The 17,313-nt window shown below is 43.5% G+C and overlaps 2 protein-coding genes across 7 annotated transcripts in view; one reads left to right on the top strand and one right to left on the bottom strand.

The window, feature by feature from the left end:
• The window catches only part of MILR1 (mast cell immunoglobulin like receptor 1), a 162,449-nt gene extending 155,322 nt beyond the window's left edge, over positions 1 to 7,127 (top strand). For 3 of the 6 annotated variants that reach the window (XM_089771810.1, XM_089771811.1, XM_089771809.1), the window contains 3 exons: positions 1,768 to 1,836; positions 2,736 to 2,798; positions 4,778 to 7,127. In XM_089771810.1, the coding sequence (XP_089627936.1) occupies positions 1,768 to 1,836; positions 2,736 to 2,798; positions 4,778 to 4,863 (218 nt within the window). In that variant the 3' untranslated portion in view covers positions 4,864 to 7,127. The remainder of the gene's footprint in view (positions 1 to 1,767; positions 1,837 to 2,735; positions 2,799 to 4,777) is intronic. The other 3 variants (XM_089771808.1, XM_089771807.1, XM_075903912.2) reach the window with 2 other exon arrangements.
• Positions 7,128 to 7,511: 384 nt separating this feature from the next.
• On the bottom strand, positions 7,512 to 13,456 carry POLG2 (DNA polymerase gamma 2, accessory subunit). Its single transcript, XM_025180549.3, has 6 exons — positions 12,664 to 13,456; positions 12,021 to 12,147; positions 11,769 to 11,874; positions 11,201 to 11,374; positions 10,222 to 10,362; positions 7,512 to 8,110 (listed from the first exon to the last, which is right to left on the bottom strand). The coding sequence occupies exons 1-6, from the start codon at positions 13,307 to 13,309 to the stop codon at positions 8,015 to 8,017; spliced, it is 1,290 nt and encodes a 429-aa protein (XP_025036334.3). The 5' UTR covers positions 13,310 to 13,456; the 3' UTR covers positions 7,512 to 8,014.
• Between the last annotated feature and the right edge of the window lie 3,857 nt (positions 13,457 to 17,313).

Here is a 17,313-nt window from a genome sequence, read left to right as displayed (position 1 = left end):
GTTACGAGAGTGAAAACCACAAAGCAGAGAGAAAATGAAATACTAGTAAATGAAAGAGCTTAGTTTTACACATTAACTTCTTGCTAAGGTAAAAAGATTTCTGGGTTGCGAGCAAAAGTGAAAACACAATTGTACAGCTTCTGCATTTCACTTTGAATTCTTTAGTGTACACTTCAGTTCTTCACTCTTAGCATTGCTCCAACCTGAAGAGATTTAGAGCCACTTTCCACCAAAATGGAGCCACAAAATAACTGGGCAGCAGCTGACAGTGTCTCCATGTTGTGTTATAATGAAGGATAAGGTTTTGCCACAAGCACTGTGGGGATTCCCTAACTTTAACGGGCCTGTGTGACTTCAGGGCTAGAGCAGCTGTCAGCCCTTTCCATAACATTGAGTCTGGACCAGTGGCAGGCAGGGCCTTCCACAGGAGCAGTGGCAGGGTTGGAGCTGTTGGTCAGTGCCCAGTGGTGGGACTCAGATTAAATACCAGCGGGAGGGGAGATTTGCAGCCAGCCAGACTTCTATAAACGTTTATAGCCCATGACCTATTCACAGACCCCGCCAGCAAGGAGAGCAAAGGGGTCAATTGCACAGGGAGCCTGGTGTTTCAAAGAAGCCTGGAGCTCCAGGCCCCTTTGAAACACCACAGCAACACCGCTCCATATGGCTTCGAGGGCTAGGGGGAGGGCCCAGCACCATGCTCTGGGAAGCACTACTGCCCTCAGCTCCACCCCTTCAGCCCAAGGCTCTGCCCCATCTGTTGACAGTCAACCCTGCTGCTTGTCTGCAACTTACTAAAAATACCCGTAACACAAATTATAACCTTAATTACTAGCCAATAGCCTGTCATAAGATGGGATTTTGAGGTCTCTCCTCCACATCCATCTCTCTCTCTCCTCCTCCTACTACCTCTCCCTCTCTCTCTCAGCTCTCCTCCCCCTCCTGCCTCTCATCCGGGGGACCACGGAGCCCAAATGGGAACAAGCAGCGCAAACGGCCATTTAGACTTTGTGCTCCCCATGAGGGAACAAGCAGCTGTTTGGGCACCTCGCTCCCCGTGCTGCATAGGGAGTATGGAGCCCAAATGGCTGCTTGCGCCTCTTGCTCCCGTGTGGCGACCCGGCTGAGCGGTGCAGAAGTCAGCTGAGTGCCACGGCGGGAGGCGAAGGATATGACTGAGGCAACAGCGCCACCCAGAGGCAACAGCCAGCATTTCAGTGTTACAGAGTCACAGATATTGAGCTACTATATATCTGATAACATTGTGTTGTCCCTGTGGACTAATGTTCCACCATAATGAAAACGTTGCAGGACGGGTACCACACTAGGATTATCTAGAATTTGTCAGTTCTCTCCTTAAAATTTCCCCCACCACACTTAGAGGCTGGGAGTAAGGGAAGATGCCTCCCCTCTCACTATCTTCACCACTCTTGTTTCAAGCAACTGGAATAAAGATAGGAAAATGGGTATCTTCCCTCTCTCTACCCTGACCTGTCAGAGGAGGAATAGGGAGGCATGTTGGCTGTTTTGCTCCATTAGCTCTGCATTCTGAAAATTTTCACTTGAGGGAGAGATGAGCGCTCAACTTGCTCTGTCCAAGAGTAAGTAAAGGGAACACAAAAGCAGACTTCTGTGAGAGGCACAAGGGGGGCGGGGGTATCTCTTATATTGCAGGCTGAGTCTCAGTGCCCTTTCAAAAGCTTAAATTCACCATGCGGTCATCTCCTGCAACTGAACCTGAACTCTTTATCACTTGTTTCCATCCAGAGTATGCTAAAACTGAAGAAATGGAGTATGCTAATGTATTGATTACTGGAAAGGAAGACAACAGGAAAGGTAGCAACATGGAGCTTTTCCTATTTGCAACATCCACCATTTGCAAATTTATACCACTAGTGTTCTGGAAATGGAATAAAAACTGATTTAAGCACAAATGTGTGCACAATGTTCACTTGGAATAGAACCTGTGGTTAGCATTCAAAGGGCATTTGAAGATGAAAAGATTGAAATGAATTATGGTTGCAAACAAGCACCAAAATACAACCGCAATTCATCTACAAGCGTAACCTACCAACATCTAGACTAATGGATTGGAGGTACAACATTGGTTGTATATGGAAAAGTTTGAGCACAGGACTGGCCAACAGGAATTCCCATGCATTAATACTGCTGCTGACATTGAGTCAAAGTACTGAGTCAGTTTCTCCTTTCTAAAATAAGAATAATACTATCACACCTTGTAGAATTTGTGAATTCCAATCAATTCCCACACTACAATCTTCATTAAGCCAAAATTAAGGTTTATAGTATATACAGATAACTTAAAGGTTTTTTTTGTTTGTTTTTTGTTGTTTTTTTTAAACAAATAGTGTAGCTAATTAAAAAAACCCTAGGAAAAAAGTCAGGAAATGGTTAAGATTAAATATTTGAGTATGAAAATCAGTGGTAGGGAGGGGATGAAGTGGTCCACAAAAAAGCTCCCCACTTTATTAGGTGTCTGTGGGATAAAATAGTTAAGACTGCCTGCTAAATAGGCAAACTTATAACTCCAGTTAGAATCCTTGATCTGAGAGTAACTACCAATAAGTATCTTGGATCCCAAATATAACAGCTTCTCTCTCAAACTGTCCTATTTGCATTGTTCTTTTTTGAGTTGCAAGAGGCATGTTTCAATGTAGATTGATTACTGTGGACTTTTTTAAATAGTTATTGATCATGCCTTTTCTGACTTACAGTAAACATAAGGGCAGATACTACTATTGTCTACTCTGAAATCATCAGGAGAGATGAAATTCAAGGTAAGTTTCCTTTATGGTGATTTACATGAGGAAGATTTATATAAAATATTCTTAAAAAGAGAACCTCTACCCCAGTGAATTTTGCTAGCATCACCATGCTAGTATAGAAAGCTCACAGGAAAACAGTTAGATGCTGGTTTCCTGGCCTAATTATTCTGTAATCAGATAATGATGTTACTCTCCTCCCTTGCCAATCTTAAAGAATGACTCCCTCTGACTTTGAAACTACAATTTGATCGAGATGGAAACACAAAACATATTAGAAAAAGTTCATTGATGCCCAGATTTCTTATTCCACAAGTAATGCCATTATAGCCAATGTGGCTAGATTTTTTTTAAAAGGTACCAACAACATGGTGGTACAACTTGAATTTCCATTGGCATTACTCCTTTGACATAAGGGTGAAGGAGTAAGCCAGCAATTAGCTAACATGATCCAATTGTAAGGTGCTCATACAGAGAGCTTTGCTCCATCAGGAATTTTAGGAAACAACAGGATTTTAAACAAGTAGAGAATAAAAAGGCCTTTTTCAGCCTGTACTTACATTAAAGGTCTGTCCCAGTAGCAGTTTGTTTGGCAGGCTCTCTCCCTAAAAGATCCATTGTTATCAAGGCAAACCACCACCGCCTGCCAAGGAGCAGCTTCCCACGACTCCCAGGTACCAATTTTTTTACTTGAGTAGGACTCCTGCTGGTACTCTCCCAGTGTTTTCCATTTCTGGGAGTGGAGCTTGACAAGACACTGCAAAAGTTAACTTTTCCCCTGCCTGGGTCCGTTACAAAATTAGTACATTACCCACTCTCTAATGCTCCCCACTCACATTGTAGCAATTTCCCCCCTATGTTAATACATTACTTGAAATAATGTTTACAACTTAGTCCTTCAAATTGGTCTGCAGCTTTCAAACCCTTGAAAAGCTGAAGAAACAACTAATAATGTATTGCAACAAAGGAAGTTTAGGCTGGACATTAGGAAAGACTTCCTAACTGTCAGCACGATTAAGCACTGGAATAAATTGCCTAGGGAGATTGTGGAATCTTCATCACTGGATATTTTTAAGATATTTATAAACACTAGATTAGAGAAACACGTGTCAGAGATGATCTAGATGGTGCCTGGTTCTGCCATGAGAACAGGGGACTGGACCCAACCTCTACAAGTCCCTTCCAGTTCTATGATTCTTTATTATATTCAAACAAGAAATCATAGTGGTCAGAAGACTTAACTGGAGAACAGAAACAATATGGAGAAACATTCACCTAACGCATGCTTCCATTCTCTAAAAACAATGCATTCCAACAGTCTTACTTTTCAAGTGATCTTTTCCACATTTAAGTTTTTTAAAATCTTATGTATTGACTCCCCTGTTTATCTTCCTACATTTGTCACTATATCTCAGTATTATCTAGACTGTCAACCACCGAAAACTTACTCAATTTACTAAAAATATCCTTTCCTACAGGAGACCAAATTCTCTAGAACATGCCTTTGAGTCTGCACTGCAAAAAGAAGCAAAACCAGATCTATCCATCAGAGGCAGATGAGGGCTAATAACGTTCATTTGAAGAGACTACCAATTAGAAAACTTCCACAGCCAGCAAAGCTTACCCTTATCTCAAACTGGCAGACTTGGCAGCCAAACATGATTAGTGATTTGCCTCCCCTGCTTATGGAGGATAGATCTGGTTTTGTCTCTTTCTTCAGTGTAAGTTGAAAGATCTTCATAGGAGGATTTGGATTTAATAGCAAATGGGCGCATTACAAAGCTTTATCAATACTGGTTTTGAAGGACGTCATGAGTATTTCCCCACTCATCTAAATAAGAACAACCGATCTCTAGCAAACAGTACGGTATTGTGACTCATCAGAATTCCTGACATGTACTCCATCTGGGCCACTGATTTTGTTTGGAAATCAATGCAAACACAAAGATACAAAATTCCTTTTATTAGAGACGTTTTCATTTATACATTTTTAGCTGCTGTAATGTACTTTTTAACAAAGTCCTTCAGTCGAGAGATGTGCATCATTTCTTTCATGGTGGTGTCTCTGCTTCTTAGCTGAACCACGCCATTCTCCAGAGTAGCATCACTGATCAAGACTGTGAAGAGGACACTCATCTCATCATACCTGCCAAAGAAGGAACACTCATTATTGCTGTAACAGTATTGGTGTCTTGGTGTGCAACAGACTTAAATTGGGGTTATATCCCAGAGCACTGTATATATGTTCAAGTTTTTCTATTTTGTTCTGTGTCCAATATGAAGAAGCCTGTTTTCTTACTTTCAGCTGCTTAAACCTTCTCTAGTTAACTGTGGTAAGTTATTAGATTCCTTTGCAACAAAAGGAGAATTTAATTTAATAATCTACAACAGGGACATTTTTCATAGTGGAGAAATAATAACATTTTTCTCCTCTTTACTAGCTTACACAACCATGCTTCAAAGAGCAATGTACATGTATGTGACTTATTAAATTTGCTATGTTAAAACAGTATGAGTTATTGCTTGTTGAAAAACCTCAATTAATGTTAAGAGAAAAGCACAATCTAAATTCTTTTCACTCCTTAAATCTATTTATGTCTTGTAGACTAATATAGACCAGTTTCAGCCATCTTAGCTGGCATGAGCAATTCTTATACAGCAGGACTGCTTGAACAAACAATTACTACTAAAGCTGGTAGTGACAGCAGGGCTGGATTCTATATAACAATTGTTTCAAATCAAATGGCTTAAGAATGAACTGCAGAAATCAGTCCTGACACAAAACTGGATGCAAGCTGATTCAGTGGATGTGTAATTTACTTTAGAGAACCACAATTTTCAGTCAGAATTTCCCAAATGGTTTATTATTAGCAACTAAAGAGAAAAAAAAGTTGAAGTATGGAAATTAAGAGTACTGAAATCCCTCGTTATTTGAAGTGAATACGCATTAGAGATAAAGTCTCAATCTGTGTTTTAATACATATCTTCAGTTATTTGATTACTGTACTTGATGATTTCATAATGAAATCACATTGATTTTTGCTACCTTTAAGGAAAGTCAAATTTCTACCTGACATTTTATTTCTCTCTTACTTTGAGTAGAGTTGCTCCAAAGGCATCTGCATGGTTTCAAGATATCCAGGCCACACAGAAATTCCATTATCTATTAATTCGTTAAACAGCCCCTGGCATACCTAGGAAAAAAAGAGGCTTAAAATATTGGGAGAAGGAGCTATGTCAACTGTAGTATCTATTTTATATTAAAGCTGATTTATAATGTTTATATATTAACAGCAACACACACTCGGATAAGAGAGCACTACTGCTAAGAAATCTTCATTTTTATACATATGCATGCCTAAATATATAGGTGGGAAAGACCTTTTTATTTCATACACTAATTTGAAAAGTCAAGTTTTCATCTGCAGATTTCCTCCCTACTACTGTTAGTCTTAACACTACTATGAAGGATTAAATAAATTTAGGTGGGTTTTTTAAAGTTTGTTTATTCTGCATGTAATTAATGTCCCTATTCTATCAATAGTGCTGGAGGAAGGGCAGTCGTTAAAACGCTGGACATTTCTGTTCCCCATTATATGTGGGATTAGTCACAGTGGAGCCAACAGATATGCCAATGCCCCCAAATTCACATGGCAACGCCTATCATGCAGGGAATACGGACTTTTGCAAGGATTCCTAAATCCTGCACAGTGTGAACATTGCTGTTTCACTGCAGTGAAGACCCTCCATGCACACGAAGGATGAAAACATTCACTCAGTGTGCAGCGGCAGTCAAAAAAGCATATAGACTATTAGGAATCATTAGAAAAGCAAGAGAATAAATCTTATTGCCTCTATATAAAACCATAGTATACCCACACCTTGAATACTATGCACAGATGTGGTTGCCTCATTTCAAAAAGATATATTGGCATTGGAAAAGGTTCAGAAGAGAGCAACAAAAATGATTAGGGGTTTGGAACAGGTTCCATATGAAGAGAGATTAAAAAGACTGGGTCTTCTCATCGTAGAAAAAAAAAAGAAGAAGAGACTAAGGGGGGATATGATAGAGGTCTATAAAATCATGACTGGTGTGGAAAAAGTGAATAAGGAAAAGTTATTTACTTATTCTCACAATATAAGAACTACGGATCACCAAATGAATAGGCAGCAAGTTTAAAAACAAACAAAAGGAAGTTTTTCATCACTCAGTGCACCGTGAACCTGTGGAACTCCTTGCCAGAAGATGTGGTGAAGGCTAGGACTTTAACAGGGTTAAAAAAAGAGCTACTGTATTTTCCGGCGTATAAGGCGACTGGGCGTATAAGATGACCTCCTAATTTATTAGTTAAGATAGGTTTTCGTCTTATACTCGCCGTATAAGACTACCCCCCCTTAAGAGGTCAACCGGCAGCGCCCCAGCGCCCCTCCGCCTCCCCAGCTTTGCTCCCGGTGTCCCTGGTCTGCTGGAGACGGTCCCCAGCAGACCAGGGGCACCGGGAGCAAAGCCGAAGCAGCGGCGGTGTCCCGCGCCTCCCCGGGAGCAAACTGGGAGCAAAGCCTCTGAGGACGCCGGCAGCGGGGCAGCCCAGGCGTGCCTGGGCTGCCCCGCTGCCGGCTTCCCCCGAGGCTTTGCAAAGCCACGGAGGGGCTCGGGCAGTGGGGTAGCCCAGCCGTGCCTGGGCTGTTCTGCTGCCCGAGTCCCTCCGCGGCTTTGCTCCGCGTCTTCCTGGTCTGCAGACCAGGGAGACGCGGAGCAGCTTTTCTCGCCCCGGAGTACACGGGCGGCGGGACCACGAGGTCCCGCAGTCTGTGTCCTCCAGGGCGAGAAAAGCCCCGGCGTATAAGACGACCCCCGATTTTTGGGGAATGTTTTTTAGCATAAAAAGTCGTCTTATACGCCGGAAAATACGGTAGATAGATTCATGGAGATTAGGTCCATCAATGGCTATTAGACAAGATGGGTAGGAATGGTGTCCCTAACCTCAGTTTGTCTGGAAATGGGTGACAGAAGAGGGATCACATGAGGATTACACCTGTTGTGTTCCCTTCCTCTGGGGCATCTGGTATTGGAAGACAGGAAACTAGGCTAGATGGACCTTTGGTCTGACCCACTATGGCCATTCTTATGTTAAGCAGAGCTTTCCTCACATGAATAGAAGATTAAAAAACGTCAACATGAGAATTATAGCACAAGACTAGATGGAATTCCAACTACCACAATTAAATACTTAGCTGCAACACACCTGCCTCAGCTCCATTGTTGGGCCTCTTCCCATGTCCAAAGCAACTTTTATTGGTGTTAAACAAGGGTGCAGCTTAAGTACCTACCAGTATAGCAAGAAACATGTTACTGGACATTTACATTAAATACATGGAACAGAATTAAAAGGGTATTAGTGAGATATACAGGAATATCCAACTGAATTTATGTTTTTGAACGAATGAAAAATAAATGCTTAGTAAATATATTCAATATGTACAGTCTTATGTTCTCTCAAAACAGAAATCCAGACTAGAATAAAGTGAGTCACATTTGATGTAACACTCAAGATGTTGTAGCTTCCTAGTAAAAACTATTTTCACAATCTCTTCTACCTGACACACACTCCTGCGAGGAGTCAAATCATAGAGCTCCCTTGAGACTAACCTGATGTGCTGATCATACCACAGAACCCATCTTCTACCTGCCCTCTAGGGTTCACCCCAACACCCTGTCCTTCTGGACTAGATGCTCCAGACTCTCCCAAAGTAACAGAGGCTCTATGTCTAGATTACATCCCTCTTTCGAAAATTTTTGACAAGATCTTTCGAAAAAGGCTTTTCTTTTCAAAAGAACTGTGTCTAGACTGCGGTTTCACTTTTGAAATTGTGTTTTTTTGAAAAACGCTGTCACACAATTATGCAAATGAAGCGCTGGAAATTCAAATCCCGGCTTCATTTGCAATTTTGGTATGTCTAATTTACATCTCTCTTTTGAAAGAGGGATGTAGTTTAGATGTACCCAGAGTTGGGTAACAGCCCCTCAGCATAACACAGATGCTGACAACGACTTAGGTCTGGGAGGGCTCAGCCAGAGACTTGTCAGCACCCATGAGCACAGCCCTAAACAGGACCAAAACCCCAAGTTAATCCATCTTATTCTGTATAACAGTTTTACACAGGGCAAGCTCAAAGATATTGGCCCCTTTTAACAATGAAAAAGATATGCACAGCTGTTGATCTCCCAGTTAATAAAAACCCACCATAAATAACAAAATTGGATACAAGTGATTGCAACTGAAAGTAGATGGACCAAAGTAAGTTACTAAGCAAAAATAACAAACACTCCAGCTAAGCCTAATACACTAAGAGATGTTGTTACAAATCATATTTCTCACCCTAATTCTTATTTCAGAAACAATTCTTCACAAGTTAAGAGATGATCTTTCTCTCTGATGTGGGCCCAAGCAGTTTTACTCAACCCTTCTTGTTACAGTTCTCTCTCTTTCCCAGTATTCTTGTGTAACTTCCTAGGGCGGGGAGGAAGTCTCAAAAACCAGCTGAAGACCAATCATTGTTTGTTTTTCCCCCCTTAAATAGAATTCATCAAGGCTGCGTCTAGACTGGCAAGTTTTTCCGGGAAAAAGCGGCTGCTTTTGCGGAAAAATTGCCAGCTGTCTACACTGGCCACTTGAATTTGCACAAGAACACTGACGATCTAATGTAAGATTGTCAGTGTTCTTCCACAAATACTATGCTGCTCCCGTTCGGGGAAAAAGCCCTCTTGCGCAAATGTATTTGCGCAAGAGGGCCAGTATAGACAGCTAAAAACTGTTTTGCGCAAAAAAGCCCCAATGGCGAAAATGGCGATCGGAGCTTTCTTGCACAAAACTGCGTCTAGATTGGCACGGACGCTTTTCCACAAAAAGTGCTTTTGCACAAAAGCATCTGTGCCAAATCTAGATTCTCTTTTCTGCAAATGCTTTTAATGGAAAAATTTTTCCGTTAAAAGCATTTGCAGAAAATCATGCCAGTCTAGACGTAGCCCAAGAGTAGGAATCCTTTGTTCAATCCCACTACCGCAGAAAAATACCAAATTCAAGAATTTCAATACCAGATGACGTGTTCACATGTCTTTGTAGGACCAACAGCAGTTTGGGCTTACAGGAAAAACAAAAGCATTTATAGATCATTGTCTAGAGCACCAGGCCATTAAGTTCCTTAGATACCATTAATGGCTTTCACTAGAAGACCTGGATTAATAAGGAGGTATACACTTGGTATTTCTAACTTAACTTACAAGAATGATGCAAGCACACAAACAGAAGACACATTCAGGGGATTACAATCTCTTGAATGATAGACTACTTGCCCTGCTTTGCTACTTGCCCTGCTTTGTATATTCATATTCAAAAACATATTTTCATAAAAATATGGGGCTGAAGTATCAAATCACCTTTCTCTGAAGAGTTTTCTTTCTTGATAGAGAGCTCTCTGTGAGCTGCAGAGAGTCACAAAGATAAGCTAGCACTCCTTGGTCCAGATTGCCATTCACAGAGAGCACATGAGGAATAATATTCTTTCTTCCATCTCGGCCCTGCAGGAGAACCATCACAAAAATAAAAATAAAAAAATAAAAAATAAAAATTAAAAAAAAAGAGTATATATAAAATGAATGAGCACAAAAAGCCACCAATCATAGGTGGGTTCCTACAATGTACATTTAAAACATTAATATATTAATATATAAAGAACAAGCAGGAGCAACATCACAACATGTGGTAATATCTAAATGAAGTCTGTAGCAAAGGAGAGAAACACTCCACCTTCCTTAAGTACTACCTCTGAATCAACATCTTAACAAAAACAATGCAAGAAAATAAGCCTTACACCAAGTTAAGGATTTCAGACCCAGGCAATTTGGAGCTACTCAAAGAGAATACCTTGCAAGAAGGCTCTCCGTTTACATCAAGGGCTCCAATGTGAGCATTTTATTGATCTCAACTATTGCAGAACAGCAAGGGGAGGTTTCTCAGGATTTGATACATCAACGTCAAAGCCTTAAACCACACATGGAAAGGCAACTAGTGCAGATCCCAGAGCATCATGTAATAATCACAATAGTGTACTTTATTTAACAAATGATTACCACAATCTGAAACAGTTCCCCACACTGTTCTGTCAAAGTACCTCAAGTCTAACTTCAAGAATCAGCTCTGGAAGTGAGAAAACAGTTCAGTTATGACCTAACTAGCTGCTTTCATGACCCAACAAGATCACAGTCCAAGATGGTATGACTGTGGGCTACCAACTGCAATTTTTTTTTTTTACATATTAATCAACTGGATCAAACCAAAGCAAGATCTGTATCTCATAATGAGTGAGCAACATTTTAAATGATAAAACGGGGGGGGGGGGGGGGGGGGGAGACTTACTTGTAATTTTGATTTATCCCCTGGATACATTTGTAACAATTCATTATCTCCTAGACTCTGCAACGTTTCTATTGGTTCCTTTCCCCAAGGAAAGCTGTAGTACAAATTATTTCCTTTTCTTCCCTCTTTATCTTGAAAGTCACTGCTGCTGAAGTTGGATGGGCCTATTGCAAACTGAAAATTAGAGGTTTAAAATATCCGTGTATTGTACACATTAACTGAATTGAAAATAATAATGCTCTGAAAATACAGGTGCAAACCCCACTGGCCATTTAAGAACAGTTTTTAGAATTCCAAAATGCTACATCAGTTACAGCACACATGCCCCAAATCACTCAAACCTAAATTAAAATGGAGTTTTGCAATTCCCATTATAAACAGTTTGACAGTATTGTTATGCACTACTATACAACTTCTCTATCACATAAATGGTTACAGTTCAGTGGTGGATAACTGGCAATATCATTCTATATTAACCCTAAAATTGCTTTAAAACATAAATGCTGTAAGAGGCATCCCAACATTTTCTAGCGTAGAGCAGTAACTAATATGATGTAATATCAAATACCTTTCTCCACCACTGGAGTCGCTGGCGTAACCAGTAATCAAGCCACTGTCCCGCAGTTCTGGCGGAGCTAAACCATACAAGGGAAGACACTGTCCTTTCGCCTATTCTTTAAACAATAGTAATGGCAGCAAGTTAACTCCTTAAAAATAATAAGGGAAAAGCAAGAGATAGCATTCAAAAAGTTATCCAAAATGAGTTTGCATTTTTGTTTGTTTAAATAAAACAGAGATTTGTCAGTTTTCATTACTGTACCTTGCGATGTTGTCATTTTGATGCTCAGTGTTCGGAACAGGATGAAAACATACTCCAACCTGAGCCAGTCCATATGGCAACCTCTTGTTTACCAGTTCTAGACAATTAATATATTGCTCAAGAGCACCTGTTGCAAGACAAATCATTTCTGCAGTTCTAGGAAGCATTTTAAAAGTTTTAATTATAATTAAAAATAAATTTGAACTTATCTACAAAACAGTTAAAGCACTGACATTTAGCAAGAAAGGACAAAGGTAAAAAGCAGTAAACTCACAAAGCTATATAGACCAGCTATGTGCAAAGCTGATAATTTCCATACATTAAATTATAGTGTTCTGCATCTCTGCCATTTGAACTGCTGTTTGAGATAACTGGCAGAAAATTAGTTTCCACAGGCCCAATTCCTGTGTTGACAGAACATAGGGCAACACTAGCCGTGATAACACAAAAGTGTAACAAACTGAGACATTGCAACATGAAAATGCAACTGGTAAATCATTTTAACAGATTAATCTTATCTGGTGGGATAAATACAAATAGGTAGCCACTCCTGCCTTTGGCTCCCAAACAAAGCAGATGAGAGACCATGCCTGCAATTTCTAAACCTAATAATGTTAATTTGGGGTTGAGATTAAGAACATACCATGAAGAAGATCTTCTCGAAGCATCCCAGACATCCCCAGCACGTTTTCCATAGAGGCAACTATCTGCTCTTTGTTTAAGTCTGTATTCTGGAAGATGTCACGCAGGGCTCCAACCTGTATCAGCCTGAGAGCTTCCCCTGCTGGAAGCATGCCAGCTCCTGGAGCATGATGTAGGGAATCCACTGCAAACACTTGCTCCCTGGAAGCCACCACAGAGGCCCACCACTGAGCTGCCAAGTTCTTCCTCAGCTCCACCCCCAGAGGCCCAAAGCCGGGATGGCAGCCCCTCAGGTAAGAGTGCCAGGTGAGTGCCTGCTGCTGGTCCCCTCTTAGAAAGTGCCTCCTTTGGCAGACATCCGACAGCACCTCACTGCCCTCCCAGTGCTGCCCCTCTACGCTGCTGCGGGGGCCCCCCATGCAAGGCCTCGAATGGGCAGCCAGGGGCCCCAGAGCAAACCTGGGGGGCGCCACTTGCACCGCAGGGGCCCTCCCAGCCGCCCCGGGGGAGCCCCTCTGCCCCCCAGGGGCTCCCAACTTGTGCCTCTGCTGGATTTTGGAGGCGCCCATCAGGGGCTGTTTGAGACCATGGACCCCCATCCGAGCCCTGCCCCAAAGCCCGACCCCGGAGCAACCGCTCAGCACCATGGTACCGAGGGGACCTAGGCGGCGAACCCCCCCCCCCAAGTTCCCGTCGCGCAACACTAGGCAGTGCGGGAGGATTGTGGACGCGCATGCGCACTTGTATAGGGAACAGGCACTGCGGCAAGCACAGGCGCGTGCTGCCGCTCTCGTAGGCGCAGAAGGAGCTGGAACGCGCGCGCTGTGTGCTGGGCAAGGCCACGCGCCCGGCACTTGCGCATTAGCTCCCCTGCCCTTCTCCCCACTTCCCTCCTCCTGCGGAGTCCCAGCTCTCCTGAGACCCTCTAGGGCTTTGCCAGCTTCCGCCGCGCCTCCCCCCGCGGCGCGCAGAGCTGGTTCCTGGGGCAGCGCTGGAACCGATGCCCTCCCCCTCGAGACCCCGCCCCCTCCCTGGTCTTCCTCCCCGCTGCCGAATCCGAGCCGGGCGCGAGCGCCGCTTCAGTTGCCTGGTTACGGGATCGGAGACGCCTCTTCCCTAGGCTCTTACTACAGTCCGTCTCCCACTTCCGGCCTCGCCAGGAGGCCTCCAGCAAGGAGCTTATCCAAAGAGAAATGCAAAGTGCTCCACTTAGGAAGGAACAATCAGTTCCATACATACAAGATGGGAAGCGACTGTCTAGGAAGGAGCATGGCGGAAAGGGATCTAGGGGTCATAGTGGACCACAAGTTGAATATGAGTCAGCAGTGTGATGCTGTTGCAAAAAAAGCAAATATGATTCTAGGTTGTATCAACAGGTGTGTTGTAAGCAAAACGCGTGACGTCATTCTGCCGCTCTACTCTGCACTAGTTAGGCCTCAGCTGGAGTACTGTGTCCAGTTCTGGGCGCCACATTTCAAGAAAGATGTGGAGAAATTGGAAAGGGTACAGAGAAGAGCGACAAGAATGATTAAAGGTCTAGAGAACATGACCTATGAAGCCAGGCTTCATGAACTGGGCTTGTTTAGTTTGGAAAAAAGAAGATTAAGGGGGGGACATGATAGCGGTTTTCAAATATCTAAAAGGGTGTCACAAGGAGGAAGGAGAAAATGTGTTCCTCTTGGTTACTGAGGACAGGACAAGGAGTAATGGGCTTAAAGTGCAGCAGGGGAGGTTTAGATTGGACATTAGGAAAAAAATTCCTGTCAGGGTGGTCAAATATTGGAATAAATTGCCAAGGGAGGTGGTGGAATCTCCCTCTCTGGAGATATTTAAAAACAGGTCAGATAGACATCTGTCAGGGATGGTGTAGACGGAGCTTGGTCCTGCCTTGAGGGCAGGGCACTGGACTTGATGACCTCTCCAGGTCCCTTCCAGTCCTATTATTCTATGATTCTATGACCTCCCCTGAGGCTGGTGTGGGGGGTAATAATGCAGGTTCCACCCCCCCCAACTATGCTTATGCTAATACATGGGCAGATATTGTTCCACTTGGGGAGCCATATCCCCCACAATCTAGCATCCTGCCAGACTAATGGTGGGAGGTTCCTGGCCCTTGGTGTTTTCCTTTTGAAATGCCTCTTTTTTATACTTGAATTTTAATTTTTTTTAGTTGAAAGAAAAGCCCAACAGCACTGGTGTTTTTCAAATGAAGGATGAAGTTTAATAAGGACAAATGCAAAGTGCTTCACCTGAGAAGGAACAATCAGTTTCACACATACAGAATGGGAAGCGACTGTCTAGGAAGAAGTACTGCAGGAAAGGGATCTTGGGGTCACAAGCTAAATATGAGTCAACAGTGTGATGCTGTGGCAAAAAAAGCAAACATGGTTCTAGGATGAATTAACAGGTGTGTTGTGAGCAAGACACGAGAAGTCATTCTTCCGCTCTACTCTGAACTGGTTAGGCCTCAGTTGGAGTATTGTGTCCAGTTCTGGATGCCACATTTCAAGAAAAATGTGGAGAAATTGGAGAAGGTCCAGAGAAGAGCAACAAGAATGATTAAAGGTCTAGAGAACATGACCTATGAAGGAAGACTGAAAGAATTAGGCGTGTTTAGTTTGGAAAGGAGAAGATTGAGAGGGGACATGATAGCAGTTTTCAGGTATCTAAAAGGGTGTCACAAGGAGGAACGAGAAAACTTGTTCTTCCTGGACTCTGAAGATAGAACAAGAAGCAATGGGCTTAAACTGCAGGAAGTGAGGTTTAGGTTGGACATAAGGAAAAAGCTCCTAACTGTCAAGGTGGTTAAACACTGGAATAAATTGCCTAGGGTGGTTGTGGAATCTCCATCTCTGGAGATATTTTAGACATTTATCTAACCTATCAGGGAAGGTCTAGACATTACTGGGTACTACCATGAGGGCAGGGAACTGGACTCGATGACCTCTCAAGGTCCCTTCCAGTCCTAGTATTCCATGATTCTAAATCAGGACTAAACTTCTGTCTCTAATAAGGAAACACCATAGAGCAGGGCTACTTAACACAAGGCCTGCAGCCCATTTGTTTGCTGCCCCAAGTGCAAGTTTGGGTAAATGCAGGGCTCAACACGCAGCCCGCGAGTGGGATCCTTTGAACATGTCCTCCACTGGGAACATGCTCCACAACGGTAAGGCATCTCCCAGGCGGGGTGAGCACTGAAAGATGCAAATAGACGGGCTGGCTGGAACAGACGGGTACAGGGTGTCATTGTCTCTAGCCTCCAGGGACGAGGTGCTGGGAGCACTTGGGCATTGTGTAAAAGAAGTTATTTATTTGCATGTATATGCAACCACACCTAAGTTGCAGCCCTCAGCATGTGCGGTGCCTTAGAGCATGGGTCATCATGAACAGGGCACTTGAAAATCTGCTAGCTTCTACCCAGAGATGGCCTCTGCCCTCAGAACTTGAAATTGATGCTTCTGATCCCATGTGGAGGCCATAAGACGCCATGCAGATATCAATCCAGCACTAAACTGCATAGAATGTAGGAATGAAACCTGAAGCTATTTCCTTGAGGCTGTTGTGCTAACACCTGCACTCAGGGCTGGCCCGAGCCCCTTTGGCACCCTGGGCCCGGACATGCGGCACCACCCCCGGGTGCACGGCGCATGCGCGAGCCCACCCGTGGGGTACGGGCCCGTCCCCAGGGTGCACAGCACATGCACGAGCTGGCCACGGCCGCTGGCACACAGCCCAGAGCCTGCCCCCGGGGTGCATGCGCTGCCTAGCTAGTGCTGCTGGCGCACGCGCACCAGGCCATGCAGGGCCCCGCAGCCATGGGGAAAGGGCACTGCTGGCCGGCGCTGCAGGAGCCAGGCATGCGGTGCCTGATGCCAGCTGTAAGGGATGCCGTGCACCCTTACAGCTGCCATCAGGCACCCCCCATCGGTTGGCAACTTGGGCAGCTGCCCGGCTCACCCATGCCTCAGTCCGGCCCTTTCTGCACTTATTAAAAATGAGTAGCCCTGTGGCACCTTAGGCTATGTCTATAGCAGGGCTATTTTAGGATATCCTGAAATAGCAATTCCGTGTCTTTACCTGCGCCTGTTATTTCAAAATATCTTTTGAAATAACAGGCACGCTATTCCAGCGTTCCTGTAACTCTCATTCCATGTGGGTTAAGAGATTTGTCGGAATAGCGCTTTAGTTCAAAATTCCCTCAAAAAAAGCTACGCAATTTGCATATCTTATTTCGAGGTAAGGGTATTCTGTAGACATACCCTTAGAGACTAACAAATCCACTTCATCAGGTGAGTTGGGCTGGAAATAACAGAATCCAAGGCATATAAAAGCTTTTGTGAGAGACCACAGCATTTTCTGTCAACCCTTCTCTGCCTTCTCCATTATGTTCACAAATTCATGCATAGACAAATGAACTAGGAGATACGAGTCAAATCACAACTTTTCAAACATGGTGTGGGTGAGGACGCTGTTGTCCACTGAGGTTGAATGCAAATAGGACTATGAAAGGAAAATTGGATGGTGCTCTGAGTCTAGACGCAAGAGGTGAGGCCCCTGCATGTACAAAGCCCTGTGTAGTCAGAAAGATAAGAGATGCCCAATGCAGTTCTTGTGAGAACAGCACTGTTACATACAAAGGCCTCTAGCAGAA

Source organism: Pelodiscus sinensis, chromosome 20 (genome assembly GCF_052426305.1).
Source record: "Pelodiscus sinensis isolate ZL-2025 chromosome 20, ASM5242630v1, whole genome shotgun sequence".
Lineage (NCBI taxonomy): Eukaryota > Metazoa > Chordata > Testudines > Trionychidae > Pelodiscus > Pelodiscus sinensis.
The sequence above is the reverse complement of the archived record's forward strand: the minus strand, read 5'-3'. Positions and strand labels throughout refer to the sequence as shown.